Source organism: Electrona antarctica (genome assembly GCF_951216825.1).
Source record: "Electrona antarctica genome assembly, chromosome: 19".
NCBI classification, from domain to species: domain Eukaryota; kingdom Metazoa; phylum Chordata; class Actinopteri; order Myctophiformes; family Myctophidae; genus Electrona; species Electrona antarctica.
In genome coordinates this window covers 26,894,276-26,911,567 of record NC_136800.1, presented here as the reverse complement: position 1 = coordinate 26,911,567, position 17,292 = coordinate 26,894,276, and the positions used below count along the sequence as shown (strand labels likewise).

The window sequence follows — 17,292 nt, the reverse complement described above, 5'->3', positions numbered from 1 at the left end:
AGCTTTTGAAGTTTAGAGGCTACGATTACTTCCAGAGTTCAATTATTTTCAATTTGACACAGCTGGCATGATTCCTACACACAAGAGCTGCATTTGCAGGCCCTCTAGTGGACAGACTTGAGGACAGGGTGACATGTACAGACAGACAGACAGACAGACAGACAGACAGACAGTTTCTAAACAAATTTCAGAAAAAAAGAAACACGCTTGCGCGCACACACCACACACACACCCAGGGCCGTGCAGAGAGCACTGGGGGGGCAGGGGCTCAAACTCCAGAAAAGGGCACATGTGTGGGCGCGCGCAGCGCGCGCCGATTTTTGGGGGTGGTCTTTTTGTAAAGTCCTTCCCTTGTGCCATTTCATGTCATTGGACAGTAAAATAAGCAATATGTTCTCATTAGTCTGAAACTAAAACTGACTGATGGCAGATTAAAAGATAATTCATTATGATAGTGGAATTTATCATTACTTGTCAAATGTTCGTCTTGAAGGGCCAATGGCACTTATTGGCCCCCCACACAAGCCCTTATTTGCCCCCACACATAAGCCCTTATTTGCCCCCCACACAAGCCCTTATTGGCCCCCCACACAAGCCCTTTTTGGCCCCCACATAAGCCCTTATTGCCCCCCCACACAAGCCCTTATTTGCCCCCCACAAGCCATTATTTGCCCCCCAAATAAGCCCTTGTTTTCCCCCCACACAAGCCCTTATTGGTCCCCCACATAAGCTCGTATTGCCCCCCCCCACCACTTCCCCCCCCCCCCACATGTCCTTATGTGGCAAAAAAAAAGTCTTTTTTTTTGGAAAAAGGGCACTTTCTGCAAAAGGGCAGGTGCTCAAGCCCCCCTAGCCCCCCCCTCTGCACGTGCCTGCACACACCACACACACACGAGTGCGCACACGCACACACACACACACACACACACACACACACACACACACACACACACACACAAACACACATGCACACCAGCACTCAATGTCCTTTTTGGCCTTCTTATTTATTTAACGATCAGATCCTGATAATTACTTTATATTTATCCAGTAATAATTAGTGACAACATCATAAGTACATGCTAATGGTTTGTGGTCGACTGGTTACAACCCCTGTGTATACTGTATGTCAGCTCCCAGGTCCGGGGTCATGGAGGTCATGCTGGTTACAACCCCTGTGTATACTGTATGTCAGCTCCCAGGTCCGGGGTCATGGAGGTCATGCTCAACCTGGACTACTGTGACGTGGTGGTGATGGGAGACGAGCTGGACCCTGACCGAGAGAGTCTGGAGATCACACACAACGCTCTGCTGGGGAAACACCTGGACGCCACCAACTCCACCTCAGGAATATCCATATATGGTAGGAGGCTCATGATTGCCATATATGATAGAGGCTCATGATCTCCATATATGGTAGGAGGCTCATGATCTCCATATATGGTAGGAGGCTCATGATCTCCATATATGGTAGAGGCTCATGATCTCCATATATGGTAGAGGCTCATGATCTCCATATATGGTAGAGGCTCATGATCTCCATATATGGTAGAGGCTCATGATCTCCATATATGGTAGAGGCTCATGATCTCCATATATGGTAGAGGCTCATGATCTCCATATATGATAGAGGCTCATGATCTCCACATATGGTAGAGGCTCATGATCTCCATATATGGTAGGAGGCTCATGATCGCCATATATGATAGAGGCTCATGATCTCCATATATGATAGAGGCTCATGATCTCCATATATGGTAGGAGGCTCATGATCGCCATATATGATAGAGGCTCATGATCTCCATATATGGTAGGAGGCTCATGATCTCCACATATGGTAGGAGGCTCACTATACTGTAGTTTAATGCCATTTTGAGCTACTTTTACTTTACTGGAGTATTTCCAATTTTAAGTGATTTTACTTCTACTCCATTACATTTCAGAGACAAATATTGTACTTTTACTCCACTGCAATTATTTGAAAACTTTAGTTACTAGTTACTTTGTAGATTTTGATTATTATTACAAAACATACATTAACCACTTCAGCCCTATATACAGTACATTTCGGCCATTTGAAAATAGCCAATCTACAAGCCGATCTACAAGCTGTAAAGCTCACACTTGTGTCGCGATGCGACACATTGTGAGCTTGGAGATCTTCGATTTGTATACATTTCAACACTTGAGATGGGGCATTCTGCATAATGAGTCTCTCTCTAGGTCGTCCTCAGATGAGCCCTCCATCGTTGCTTCAAGTCATCCCGGTTCTCCATACATCTGGCCAGCTCTGCTTGCTCACACATAGAATCACACAGCATAGAATAGATATCACCACAGTTGGTGCTTTGCACTCCTGCGTCTTTCTTGAGTACTTTACTTTTGGTACTTTTAAGTATATTTTGATGCCAATACTTTTAGTAAATTTGTAATTCCGGACTCTATCAGGAATCTCCATAAGGTAGGAGACCACTAACTCTACCTCAGTAAATTCCATATAGGATAGGATGGCACCAACTCTACCTCAGGAATCTCCATATATGGTAGGGAGGGAGGGAGGGAGGGAGGGAGGGAGGCGGTTTGCAGTGAACTATTTAGGGGAGCCGAAAAATTGTTGTGTGTACAAATGAACAATGCATAAATAACAACTCATATTGATCCTCCATAGCAATCTGCTAGCAACAATCCTCTTCCCGTCATGCTTTTGCCAAACCAGCCTATCGCTGTAAAATAGTGTTTTGACTTGAATATTATTCCCTTTGTTTGTGCATCATGTCCGTCCAAAAGAAGTGTGTTTTCCTTCTTATACTATACTTCATGGGGAGAACAATGATTCTAGAACTTTGTTTGCAGGAGGTTGGGAGCACTCCTCATGGACAATAGAGATAGAAGAGAGCCCACACCTTCATTCATGCAAAGTACGTTGGGGTAGGATATCATAGTCTCTGAATAGCAAGGGTGAGTCATGTATCTCACTAAATAAATGCATGCCTGTGTGTTTTCATATTGAATTAACTATGAGGTTTAGTTCCTAAAATATTGAAAATACGCAACATTTTTCACAAGACCAGTATTGCCAAATCTGGCCACATATGTATCCATGCCACTCGTGGCATTAACCTGAAAGAATGAGCCCTTTCCCAGGACAAGCGGATTCAAACCAGAGTCAGACAGAGTTACGCAGACTACCTACATTCACTTCATGGGGCCAGTCCAATTCTACATAGACTTCTATTGAGCATGGAGATAACCGGAAGTTTACGGAATGCATTGGAGTCTATGGGCTCGCACAAGTACATGAACCACGTGACCGGGCTGTTTTCTGCCCCCTCAATATCGCAACTCTTCTATTAGATGGCTCTGATTCAAACTATAGGGCTGGAACCCGACGGCGGCTCCCTATTGGTCCTCCCTATTGGGAGAACACTGACGTCACCAAATTTGGCACGATGCCCCTCTGCACTCTGATTGGTTAGGAAAGTTCACTCCCACTCCTCGACCATATTTCCCCCAGGCTTTTTTTTTTCTTCTTTTTTTTAAAACCAAAACACCTGTGTTGCCGAGACTATATAGTTATAGACATGCTGGGACATTTGAGGAACACAATGTCCTAGAATCTAAACCCAGCAGTACCAGCAGTTCCTTCCTACTAGGGACCAGAATTAACTTGGGAAACGCCGAACTAAAAAGCATGAAGAGGATGAATGCTCTCTTGCAGTGGTGGAAGAAGTATTGACATTTTTTTAGGTAGAAGTACCAATACCGTTGAAAGTACTGTTGAAATACTCTACAACATGTAGAGCAAGTCTGGCGTTCAAGTAAGATTACAAAAGTATTGGTGTCAAAATGCATAATGCAGTATGTCCCATTTCACAAGTTTGTCATGTAAAGCGATGCGTTGTAGATCGGCTATTTCAAATAGCCAAAGTATGTATATTGTATAGGGTTGAAGTGGTAAGTTTTGTAAAAATCTTCAAAATCTTCAAAATAGCTAGTAATTAAAGTATTAAAATAGTTGAGTAAAAAGTGCAATATATTTTGTCTCTGAGATGTAATGGGGTAGAAGTAGAAGTATTGAAAATTGGACATACTCCACTTAAGTACAGTAGCCTACTTGAGTACATGCACTTTAAACCACTGCTCTCCTGTGTATGCGGTTGCTACCAGGTGTGGACTCCATGCTTCATTATGAGCAGGCTGTGAGACAGGTGCGGTACAGGAACTGGCGTCCGTCCGCACTGAGTGGCAGGAAGTTCAGGCTCACTTGTTCTGAACTCAACGGACGCTACACCAGCAATGACTTCAACATGGAGGTCAGTGCCTTGCCTTCAAACAACACTGGGTCCACGCAAATACAATGCACAACACAAAATCCACTGACTCATACGGGGTTCCAGTATAGTTTAGTTCAATGATTCCCAACATTGTTAATGTCAAGGACTACCAGTTTAAGGGTCCATCTGTACACTCTCAGAGATACAGTGAGGGTCCATTTGGGCCTCTGGTAGTCACCGGACCCTGTGTTGAGAAACAGTGTTAGAATGGTTGAATTACTCAACATTTTATTCAAAGCATTTTATCACAATTTCAGTATTGTGTATTGTGTGGTGTTGGATGATTATTCTTCTCTTTTCTATTCTGTAGTTCACTTTGTATGATAATAGCTAGGGTTGCCATTTTTGCATTTATTTTGTATCTGCTATGGGAATCTTGTTATTGACAAAGCAAAGGAAGCCTGTACCTCAAGATAACGTATAGGCATAATGTTTGTATTTTAGTTCTTCAGTTCTAAGGTCTCTTTTTATTGCCCTCATTCCGTCACTTTATTTCTGCACAGTACATTTTAGAGCAGCAGTGGTTCATACACTGGGGGGGGATTTGGGGATTTGGGAACCCTTGAATCTAGAGAGTTCATTGATATACTGAACGTGTAGCAATTGTATCCTTTAATCTTTGTCCCGCCATGCACCCCTTCAGGTCAGTGTTCTCCATCACACGGTGCCCGTGGAGCATGTCAATCACATGGCTGCCCAATCACAGCACCTGAGACCTGTCCATCATCCGGTGGTGATCCACAGCCTCAACTCACACGTGTCAGGTAAAGAGACCTGTCCATCATCCGGTGGTGATCCACAGCCTCAACTCACACGTGTCAGGTAAAGAGACCTGTCCATCATCCGGTGGTGATCCACAGCCTCAACTCACACGTGTCAGGTAAAGAGACCTGTTCATCATCCGGTGGTGATCCACAGCCTCAACTCACACGTGTCAGGTAAAGAGACCTGTTCATTATCCGGTGGTGATCCACACCCTCAACTCACACGTGTCAGGTAAAGAGACCTGTCCATCATCCGGTGGTGATCCACAGCCTCAACTCACACGTGTCAGGTAAAGAGACCTGTTTATTATCCGGTGGTGATCCACAGCCTCAACTCACACGTGTCAGGTAAAGAGACCTGTCCATCATCCGGTGGTGATCCACAGCCTCAACTCACACGTGTCAGGTAAAGAGACCTGTTCATCATCCGGTGGTGATCCACAGCCTCAACTCACACGTGTCAGGTAAAGAGACCTGTTCATCATCCGGTGGTGATCCACAGCCTCAACTCACACGTGTCAGGTAAAGAGACCTGTCCATCATCCGGTGGTGATCCACACCCTCAACTCACACGTGTCAGGTAAAGAGACCTGTCCATCATCCGGTGGTGATCCACACCCTCAACTCACACGTGTCAGGTAAAGAGACCATCATCCGGTGGTGATCCACAGCCTCAACTCACACGTGTCAGGTAAAGAGACCATCATCCGGTGGTGATCCACAGCCTCAACTCACACGTGTCAGGTAAAGAGACCTGTTCATTATCCGGTGGTGATCCACAGCCTCAACTCACACGTGTCAGGTAAAGCTAGACAGCATGACGGTGTCCAAACAGCAGTGTTGAAAGAAGCTTATACTTAAGTAAAAGTACCAGTAAGAGACGCCTGAGGGCGAGGTCGCGTGCACACATCCGACCGGGGGACAGCAGACTATGTATGGGCGAGCGCTGGCGCTTTGGCATGGGGGGGTCAGATCAACATATGGAATGAATTCTGTACTGGCGGCTGGCAATATATGGATCATGTCTTGAGTGTGCAGGGTTTGATGAGGTCAGATCAACAGAATATGTAAGCTCCATATATGGAGTTCTAAGGGTGGCAGCAGAGGCAGTGTCTTGAGTGTACAGGGTTTGATGAGGGCCAAGGCAGGGCAGGGCCGGGCCTTAATTTCCGGGCCGCACTAATAACTTTGGGGCAGGCCCGTAGAGTTTAAATGGAGAGGTATCAGTCAAAAGGGAGAAGGATTAATATTGATGACATCAGGGATCTCCATCCCTGATGATGTCACCATATATGGGGGCATTCCCTGACTGACTGACTGACTGACTGACTGACTGATGGGAAATGCACGATTTCAGTTGACAAATCATGACAATAAACAAAAAATTGGGCCTAACAAATAATTAGAAGAAAAGGGTACAACACTTTTTCTTTCTAATTATTTGTTCGTCCCAATTTTTTTTGTTTATTGTCATGATTTGTCAACTCGGCTGTTTGTGCGAGGCTTACTGATCTTTAAATAAATACTTTTTGAAACGCCTATGGGAAAAATGAATGTGGAATTGTTTCCTGGTGCCTCGTCGTTCTGACTGTGGCGCATTTATCCAAAGCGCTTTAAATAGCAGGACACTTCGACACTGACTCTGGAGGAGCCCGGGATTGAACTGGGAACCTCACGGTTCCCATCGGGCCGCTCTACCGGCCACTGCCACCCTGATGTGTAAAACGTACTTGTTTATTGGAAATTCGACTTTCAAATATGTTGTTGTTGTTGTTTTCTCTCTCTCTTTCTTCCTCAAATCTCTCTTACGTCTCACCTCCTACCAAAACAATATTAACTTGTACTATGTAGCAGTGCTATGGTCCATCATTGTGGTGATGTCTCTCTCTGTCCTCTAGGTGGTGCTGTTTCTCCATCAGTGACAGTGGTGATAGTGGTGTGCATCAGTAGTCTAGTGCTCATGGCGGTGATGGGCATCTACAGGATCCACAGCACACAGCACCAGGACACATCCACACAGTGCAAGGACACATCTGCCCTCACCATCACTGTTAACCCCATGGAGGTGAGGCTGTGTGTCTGTGATATTCCACAAAAAAGCAAGAGCACATAACGCCAGTGTTGTGGAGCTCCCTGTCACTCTTAGAATAGATTTTTACGATTATTTTATTCACTTATAAATCCTTGCATGGCCTGGCCCCTTTTATATTTGTCAGACATTTTGGAGCCCTACACCCCACAAAGGGCACTGAGGTCAGTTCAGCTTAGGGCTGACCTCGATTAGTCGAATAGTCGACTAATCGATCGGAACGGGTCTCAGTCGACTGACAACCTCTCAGTCGATGTTCACCAAAAAAAAACAAGAAAAAAAAAAAAAAACAGTCGGGACGATTTTTTTCTTTTGGGCCGGGTGGAAAACCCCTCCGTTATAATGGTATGCTCCCAGTCCCCGCACCGCAGCATCGGGGAACACTCTGGCAGCCAGAGTAAAGGCTGGGAGGGACCGAGCCGAGGGAGGCTACTGTACTGTAGCCTACATGTTGTTTATGCTCCGGAGTCCAGACCCATGCAGTTTAATAATATACAGTCACAACAGAATGCACACTGCTGTCCAGGCCCGGTTCTTCCTACAGGCCGACGAAGCAACGGCTTCGAGCGCCATGGGGGAGGGGCGCCAAAAAAATAAAAAACATTTTTTTTTTTTACTTTTTTTTTTACTCTGTCCCAACTCTGTCTGCCCAGTGTCCCCCTAGTGCCCCCCCAGTGCCTCCCCAGTGCCTCCCCAGTGTCTCCCCAGTGCCAATGTCCCGCCAGTGCCTCCACAGAGCCTCCCCAGTGACCAGTGTCCCCACAGTGCCTCCCCAATGGACCCCCAGTGCCTCCACAGTGTCCCCACTGTCCCCCCAGTGCCTCCACAGTGTCTCCTCAATTTTTGGGACAGAGTAAAAAAGAAAAAAAGAGGGGGCGCCAGATTGCTCAGGACCGGCCCTGCTGCTGTCTCGTGTCTCATCACAATCCCAATGCGCCACCCGTGAAGTCGGGGGGAAAATAAAAAACAGGCTGCTAGTGTTAGTGTAGGGTCGGGGATCGTTAGCTTAGCGCGTAGCTACTGATTCAACCCACTGATTGAACTTCATCTCCGCCTGTAATCTAGGTTATTTTTTTATTGACAACGTGAACGAACCCCGACACCAGCGCTGCAAAAATAGACAGATCTACAAGCTCTCAACGCGTCGCGAACGGCGCTGCAAAAACAGGCAGGACGCGATGCCTTGAGAGCTTGTGGATCAGCCTCCCCGACGGTGCGGGGAGGCAAGAGAGTTACCAGGGCAGGCTACATGTTGCTGCGGCTAACAACACTGTCACCAGCCAGTGGTTGTGATGTTAGCTTGGCTTCATGGCTTGCAGCTGCTTGTCCGTTCCAACTTCACTTCATCTCCACCTGTAACTTATTTTTTATTTTGTTACCCTGGCTGCGCAGCTGCGCTGCAAAAATAGACGGATCTACAAGCTCTCAACGCGTAGCGAACGGCGCTGCAAAAACAGGCAGGACGCGGCGCCTTGAGAGCTTATCGCCCAACCTTAATGCAAATGTGTTGTTTTTTTTGGGGGGGGGTGCAGGGGGGTGTTCAGTCGACTATCAGTCGACTAACAGCAAATTTATTCATATTAATTTCGACTATACAAATCCTTAGTCGGGGACAGCCCTAGTTCAGCTTGCCCTTCTATATAAAAATTCAGACCCTTCTGAAGTGAGTGGTACTGTACTGTACTGTACTGTACTGTACTGTACTGTACTGTACTGTACTGTACTGTACTGTACTGTACTGTACTGTACTGTACTGTACTGTGTACCGTTTGATTTGAACAAGTACAAAGTCGCCTCGGAAACCCAGACGTTTTTATTTCCAGGAAGAAAAGTAACCCCGACCCTCCCCCGATAGCAATAGATACTGGGCTGCATGTGGTTGTTGTTGCCCATCCCCACCAGTCTAACGACCCTCGGCCATAGAAATGAGATGAGATGAGATGAGATTCAATTTATTGTCAATGTACAGTACAAGTACAGCACAGCAAAAAGTAGTTTCGCATCTCACCAATAGTGCAAACATGTCAGTAAGGAGGAGGATACATTAATTACAGTAGTACAGTAGTAAGAGTAGATATGGGCTGAGCAGTAGTCATTTAAATAAATAAATAAATAAGGATATGAGAAGGAAGAAAAACAAAAAACATGATCTGCCCTTATTGCACGTGGCCCAATGCACGAATGCTAATATACGGCTTTGTTTACATGAGGAGATCAGCTACTCTCCTGGCACGTACTGTATAAAAGAAAACACTGCTTGCCTCTGTGCGTTCCAGCCTGCTTTTTGCTGTTGTCTTTTAAGCTGACCTACAAGCCCACACTGTGTACTGTACTGTACTGTACTGTACTGTACTGTACTGTACTGTACTGTACTGTACTGTACTGTACTGTACTGTACTGTACTGTACTGTACACAGGGACACAGGGACACAGGGACAGCCACACACATAGCTGTCTATAGGAGTGGTTGCACCACTCAAAAAACATGTTGTTGTTTGGGTGTTTTGGTTCTCTGTAGAACACGGGAGCCCCACAGACTGTAGGGGGCGCCGTCAGAGGGCAGACAAACACGGAGGGAGAGGAGGAACCAACGGGAGACATCTGGAGCGGCGAATCATCTGACAGCGAGGATGAGGAGGAAGAGCAAATGGAGGAAGAACAGAAGGCACAAGAAGGACACATGCAGAAGAGGAATGGGACTGAGCCTCCATCATAAATTGATGCAATGGTTCTCTCGCACACACACACAAGCACGGACGCACACACACACACACACACACACACACACACACACACACACACACACACACACACACACACACACACACACACACACACACACACACACACACACATTTTGTACAACTGTCTATACCTTAGAAGACATGAGCAAATTGTTATTAATTACATTTTTCAACTATTGTTTGGGGGAACATTTTTAACCTGAACGCTGAGGTCGAAAATATAGCTGGTCTGCAAGCTCACAAGTCACAACGCATCAGGAGCTTGTAGATCTGCTATTTTCAGTGCATGACACAGGCTCGCAACTAGGTATAAATCATAACTCCCCTAACCCTATTATTTTACAAAAATCCAAAATCTAAAAAAATCTTTACAATTCTACTATACTTGATGTTGATATTTGGCCCTCATATAGTAATAAGCCTCAAGTACACGCACGCACACATGCACGCACAAGCACCCTGATAAATTCAAATTCCATTTTCAGCACAACACTGCTGTCTACTGGTCAAAACTACTCCAAAATCAGGGTCCATAATCACAATCACTGTAGCAAGTGTTATCAACACGTACATTTGTATAGTATGTGACAAACTAAGTCTGGACATTTCTGAAGACAAGTAACTAAGAAATGCAAACAATAAATGTAGATGACTAAAAATGTATGTACAATAGGCTATGCCTAGTCCATACCATGGTGTTTTTAGGTAATACCGTATGCGAAATGTATTGTATGTATTAATTTCTTGAATAAACACAAGGAAATTTAGTTTCTTTGCAATGTATAAAGGTAGTGTGAAGTGTCAGTTGTTTTTGTGTTTTTATTTTGTTTTAGTGATTTTCTCCCTTTGTTTCTTTTATTTTCTTAAAAAGCACTATATTCTGATTATTCTGTAATAATTGCTATAGAGTGTTTGTTCAGTAACAGGGGTCTCGCTGTCTATCCAGCACTTAACAAACAGAAAAAAACATTTTCGAGTGGGTTCCAATTTCATCCAATCAGGCGAAAAAACCTATACGCATCAGCTTACATTTTTTATAGTGTTCCATTTCCAAATTTGTCTGCTATTTTTACAGCATATGCATTTGATTTGGTAGCCTATCAAGAAGGTCTGCATCTCAGAAGGTTATGATATTGGTAATGATGTGAAAGTAAGTAAAGAGTGAATGCAGAGTTCTGAAGGGAATCAAGAGATACAATGTAATGGCAAAGGATACAAGAAAACATTGCATTATCTTGGGCATGATCAATGATCATGTATCATCATTCTGGGAGGTTAAGGGAGTGTGACTATGTGAAGGTACTGTAAGTCAATTGGATGCAGAGAAAACAAATGGAAAAGGAACCGGCATACAGCATTTTGCCATTCTCTTCGGCCGCATGTTTACATATATGTGACTTTGGGGTCCTCAGAAAATATGCGGTGTTATGTATGAAATCCAGTTTAACCTCTTTGACCCTGTTATACTTTAGCTATTCAAAATAGCTTTGCGACTCAATCCTGAAGATCAGCTTGTGTTTTTGTTAATCTAGAAAAACCTTTTTTTGAATAATAAAGAAATAAAGAAAGATTTTGTGTCACCTGTTTGCATCACCTCTCCTCAAAACTAACTCATGGATTCCTATATATTTTTTTAAATGTGCACAATTAGAGGCGCGTTTCACACACTTAACAAAAATAGCCGAGCTAGAAGCTCACAATTTGCAACGTGTTGTGAGCTATAGGTCCTCGAGCAGACCAGCAGTGGAGGACCTGAGGGGCGGTTATACGGACATATCTAGGCAAGCAGTTGTGGAAATAAGAAGGTGCAAGACCATAGATAGATATGACCACATTGACCACACCCCCTTTACAGACATATTAAAAGCTGTATGCTGCCCAGTCCTTGATCATTTGATCATCTGTGGCCCACACCATGTATCTGATCACACTGACCCTGGGCTGTATGCTTTTGACTGAAGGTAAGTCTTTCTTTCTTTCTTTCTTTCTTTCTTTCTTTCCTCTTTCTTTCTTTCCTTTCTTTCTTTATTTCTTTCTTTCTTTAATAGAGTGCTGTCTCCTTTTTTATTATTTGAGAAATGTATATTTTAATCAAAAATAACATTTTAGATGTAGTGGTGTAGAAAAAAAATGTATACAAATATTTTGAAAATAGCACAAGCTCACAATGTGTGGCGATGTGACGCAGTCTGAGCTTGTAGATCAGCTTTTTTTTCTCTCAAATGGCTAAAATCTACAGAGTAAAGGTGGTTGCACACCGGCCGCGTTTTTCGGAAAACCAATGGAGAAACGCTGCAGTGTGTGGAGACCTTAACTATAGTAACTATAAAAGTTTTCAAATAAATGTAAAAGTAGGCCTACAGCATTTGCCTCTGAGATGTAGTGGAGTAGAAGTAAAAGTACTGGAAATTTGAAATACTCAAGTAGGCCAATCTGTTGTAAAGGTGTGAGTCAGGCCTGAGCGTGTACAAATGTAGCCTGGCTAATAAGCCAGACTCAAATCACACTGTCGTGTGGTATTTGAGTCTGGAGATGCTGTGTATGGATCTTGTTTCCCGGGGGGCGGGTTCAAACATTTTCTCTTTGACGCAATTGGTCAGAGCTACTGTCAGTCAAAGGTCTCAAGCATTGAACGTCACTGTACCAAAGCCCGCCCATATTGCATACCGTGTCCCGATTGGCCACACCAGTTCTCTGGTGTAGGAAATGGGAGTACAATTGAGCCTCTCCAGACCATAATCCGCCGGCAGGCAATTTTTTTTTGCCAACGGCTGATTCGGTCTGGCTTATTAGCCAGGCTAGTACAAATGGCCCCGGGGCTTCCTTTGGGACCCTGGTGGTACCTGAACACCACGTTGAGAACCAGCTAGCGCTTCAATGATGTGCAATGCTTATATTAGTGTTCGGACCTGTCTTGTGACCAGTGGTGGTCAAGTACTCAAATGTTTTACTTAAGTCAAAAATTAATTAAAAATGTACTTGGGTAAAAGTACTTGTAAAGTATCGGCATCAAAATGTAGTACAAGTAGGCTACTCATTGTGCAGAATGTCCCATTTCAAAATTTAAAATGTACAAAAATGTTTTGAAAACGCATTGTGAGCTTGTAGAGAAAGTATGGGCTGAAGTGGTTAATGTACGTTTTGTAATAAAAATCTATACAAAGTAACTAGTAACTAAAGTTTTCAAATAATTCTAGTGGAGTAAAAGTACAACATTTGACATTTGAAATACTTGAATACAGTAAAGTAAAAGTACCTCAAAATCGTACATAAGTACAGTACTTAAGTAAATGTACTTAGTTCCTTTCCACCACTGATCGTGAGTGACCTGTATATGATGTTATTATCCTCCTGTTGCCTCATATCCTCTGTGTTGACATGTTATTGTATATTATATGATGATATTATCCTCATATTGCCTCATAGCCTCTGCGTTGACATGTTACTGTATATTATATGATGATATTATCCTCCTGTTGCCTCATAGCCTCTGCGTTGACATGTTACTGTATATTATATGATGATATTATCCTCATGTTGCCTCATAGCCTCTGCGTTGACATGTTACTGTATATTATATGATGATATTATCCTCATATTGCCTCATAGCCTCTGCGTTGACATGTTACTGTATATTATATGATGATATTATCCTCCTGTTGCCTCATAGCCTCTGCGTTGACATGTTACTGTATATTATATGATGATATTATCCTCATGTTGCCTCATAGCCTCTGCGTTGACATGTTACTGTATATTATATGATGATATTGTCCTGTTGCCTCATAGCCTCTGCGTTGACATGTTACTGTATATTATATGATGATATTGTCCTGTTGCCTCATAGCCTCTGCGTTGACATGTTACTGTATATTATATGATGATATTATCCTCCTGTTGCCTCATAGCCTCTGCGTTGACATGTTACTGTATATTATATGATGATATTATCCTCATGTTGCCTCATAGCCTCTGCGTTGACATGTTACTGTATATTATATGATGATATTGTCCTGTTGCCTCATAGCCTCTGCGTTGACATGTTACTGTATATTATATGATGATATTGTCCTGTTGCCTCATAGCCTCTGCGTTGACATGTTACTGTATATTATATGATGATATTATCCTGTTGCCTCATAGCCTCTGCGTTGACATGTTACTGTATATTATATGATGATATTATCCTCCTATGTTGCCTCATAGCCTCTGCGTTGACATGTTACTGTATATTAAATGATGATATTGTCCTGTTGCCTCATAGCCTCTGCGTTGACATGTTACTGTATATTAAATTATGATATTGTCCTGTTGCCTCATAGCCTCTGCGTTGACATGTTACTCCTGTAATCTGAACGACACGGACACAACCAATGATGACTGCACCAAAGCAGAAGCATGTCCTTTCCGTATGATGCAGTGCTTCTCAATGACAGGTAGAATAATCCTCTTATATACTTGTACTATACTTTACTGGTGAACAGGTGACATAGGATTATATAGAATTTATATAGATTAAAAAAACAGTCTGATATGACAAATTATTATTATTATTATTATTATTATTATTATTATACATGTCAGTGGTTTCAGAACCATGATTTTTATTTCCTGCTTAATATTAGTGAGGAGGACCAATATGGCACTCCACATTGCTGGCAATTGGTGAAAAAACACGTTTTCAAAAAGTGAATAAATACTATATACCAACAGCAACAAGTAACGTGTTTTACTGTGTGTGTGTGTGTGTGTGTGTGTGTGTGTGTGTGTGTGTGTGTGTGTGTGTGTGTGTGTGTGTGTGTGTGTGTGTGTGTGTGTGTGTGTGCGTGCGTGCGTGCGTGCGTGCGTGCGTGCGTGCGTGCGTGCGTGCGTGCGTGCGTGCGTGCGTGTGGACAGAGAAGGGAGATGTGCTGGAGAAGGGCTGCGTTCCAGAGTTCGGGTGTTCGATTTTGAAAGGTATTGGTCCTATTTCGTTCCTGGCACTGATCGTTCCAGATGTGCCGACCTGCTGTAATGAGGACTTGTGCAATGGAGCCATGAAGTCTGCAGCCAGCACCCTCTTGTTCCTGGTAGCACCATTGGTCTCTGTTTTGCAGGGTTATTATAATGAATAAACAACATTTGACTTAAAGGGTTCGTTCACATTTGAGGACTTAAAGCTGTGGGAAATACTTGCTATAAATAATAGTGGTTGCAAAGGTAAATATTAAGCAGTTCCGGTCATTTTGTGGGGGTCTGCTGGACCACTCATTAAAATATAGCGCAACTTTCGTTCAACTTTGACCCCTCTGTCATACATGGAACTATGTTTGTGTCCAGTAGCACTATGCCAGCAGCAGCACAAAAACATAGTTCCATGTAGATAGATCAACAATACAAATTATGCTAGTTTTGTGGACTAATTTATTTTTAATGAGTGGCCCCCAGTGACCCCCACCAAATCAGGGAATCAATTAATACGTTTGCAACCACTATATTAATGGCAAGTCTTTCCTGTATACAGCTTTAAGTAAAAAAACAACAAACTGAACTAACTTTCAGTGCAGTCACACCAAACTTTGATTCTGCCTCTCAAAATCTTTCAAAAATATTCAAAAATAGCAGATGGACAAGCTTGCAGCACGGCACAAGGTGGCACACTGTGAGGTCGTATCTGCTATTTTTGAATAGCCAATAACGCTAACATCTAAATTCCTGGTTTTAATGGGTTAACTGAATAAAAAACCTAAAAACTAACTAATGAAACAGTATTGGGATGTGTTTATAAAAATAACAAAAACGAACATAAATCACAGAGATATAGAGAGATATATAGTATATGAATCGATCTTCCATCTGTTTATTAATGCTTTTTTATGTTGATGTTGTTGTTGTTTTTTCCATTGTGTCAAAAAAACATATATTGCATAAATTCATAACAATGATCCATTGTCTGCCCTTACATTCTCAATGTGATATCAGTCCAATTTCTCAAGCATACAGAAATAAATACAAATCTAAGATTTAAAAAAAAATAACCAAAATAGAAGATCTACAAGCTATACTAACATGTCGCAATGCCATGAGCTTGTAGATGATCTAGTTTCGCTATTTGCATGTCCGACATGTCCAAATTCCCGGACGAGAGCCAATCGGGCACGAGATCAGATATTATATGGCCCGTGACTTTGTTTCTAAAATGCATGGTCCACCATATAGTGAAGTGAAACTCATACATTGCAGTTTTGAAATTATCCTTCCTGGACTCAGTAGATTGTTTTAAAATTCTGAAAAAAGAAAAAAAAACCTGTTTGTTTCATTTTTAGGATTCCTAAAAGGAGATCTTTTCACACCTGGTCACACGTGGTTACATTGCCATTTCAACAAAACACGGGTCTGCAGTACATATCATATGATTGCAATACAGTGCATGCATGTTCAAGGGCCGGCTAGCCATTTTTGTTTTGTTCACAGCACAGACTGTACAAATAAGCCTATCTCACAGAATTTCCCCGCCCCCCTTAATACGCCCCCTTTCGGGGTTAGTGGTGATAGCGTGACGTCACTCCATAGACGCTTCATGTTAACAGAGGTAATTTAAGAAGTCTACAACTTTTGTTTTCTCAAGGTAAGGTTTGTTCTATCTGTTCGAGCTGATTTACCATATTGTTTGCTTCATAATAATATTGGTCTGTCACATTTTTACATTAGAAAATGTACTTAGATTCTCCAGAGAAAAGAAACGTGTAAATGCTCATGTTAAAGTCACCACTATTTACCGGAAGTGGGCGTGAAAAACGGGCTGTGAGATAGGCCTATTGTATATATTGTGCATTTCTACATGTGATGCTGTCGGCCCTAATTATAGACTGGTGGGATTTCTGAAAAAAAGGCCTTCTACAGTATATAAGGAGGTTAGAGGCATTTTGGTGTAAACGTTGCTATTTAACATAATTCAAGGGTGCTGAATTTGAAAAACATGCATGGTTCCAAAGCAAAATATTTCATTTTTAAACTTTTCATTTGCATAACAAAATGGCTGCCAATTTTAAACTATTTTTTCGATAACTTACTCTATAACAAAATGCCTCTTACATTCACAATTTGTCAGAATTACCATTGGTCTAAGGTATTTTCATATTTTCAAATATGGCCTTCTTTGAATGTATATATTTTTATATTTTATGAATTTCCATTTTTGCTAAGCAGCAAGCTAGATTGGCTTTTATTCATACTAGGATTTAGTTACGTGACTGTGCAAGGGCTACAGAAGTGGAAGGGGGAGGCAGGGCTTCCGCATTAATTTCCCATCTGCATTTTAAGCACTTCCGTGTATGGAGAAAACATTAGCAAATTGTGAGAGAGACAACTCTTTGTCCCCAGAC

The 17,292-nt window shown here is 42.6% G+C and overlaps 1 protein-coding gene and 1 long non-coding RNA gene across 2 annotated transcripts in view; both read left to right on the top strand.

Annotated features, from left to right (window-relative positions):
- LOC306943077 (calsyntenin-2-like) overlaps window positions 1-10,609 on the top strand; it is a 67,298-nt gene extending 56,689 nt beyond the window's left edge. The window contains exons 14-18 of the mRNA XM_079529281.1: window positions 1,193-1,360; window positions 4,165-4,310; window positions 4,975-5,095; window positions 6,994-7,160; window positions 9,703-10,609. Of these exons, the coding sequence (XP_079385407.1) occupies window positions 1,193-1,360; window positions 4,165-4,310; window positions 4,975-5,095; window positions 6,994-7,160; window positions 9,703-9,900 (800 nt within the window). The 3' untranslated portion in view covers window positions 9,901-10,609. The remainder of the gene's footprint in view (window positions 1-1,192; window positions 1,361-4,164; window positions 4,311-4,974; window positions 5,096-6,993; window positions 7,161-9,702) is intronic.
- A 1,156-nt stretch (window positions 10,610-11,765) lies between these two features.
- LOC306943549 lies at window positions 11,766-16,466 on the top strand. The gene is made up of 3 exons (XR_013792421.1): window positions 11,766-11,889; window positions 14,251-14,364; window positions 14,825-16,466. It is a non-coding gene; the product is annotated as an uncharacterized lncRNA (long non-coding RNA).
- Window positions 16,467-17,292: the final 826 nt, after the last annotated feature.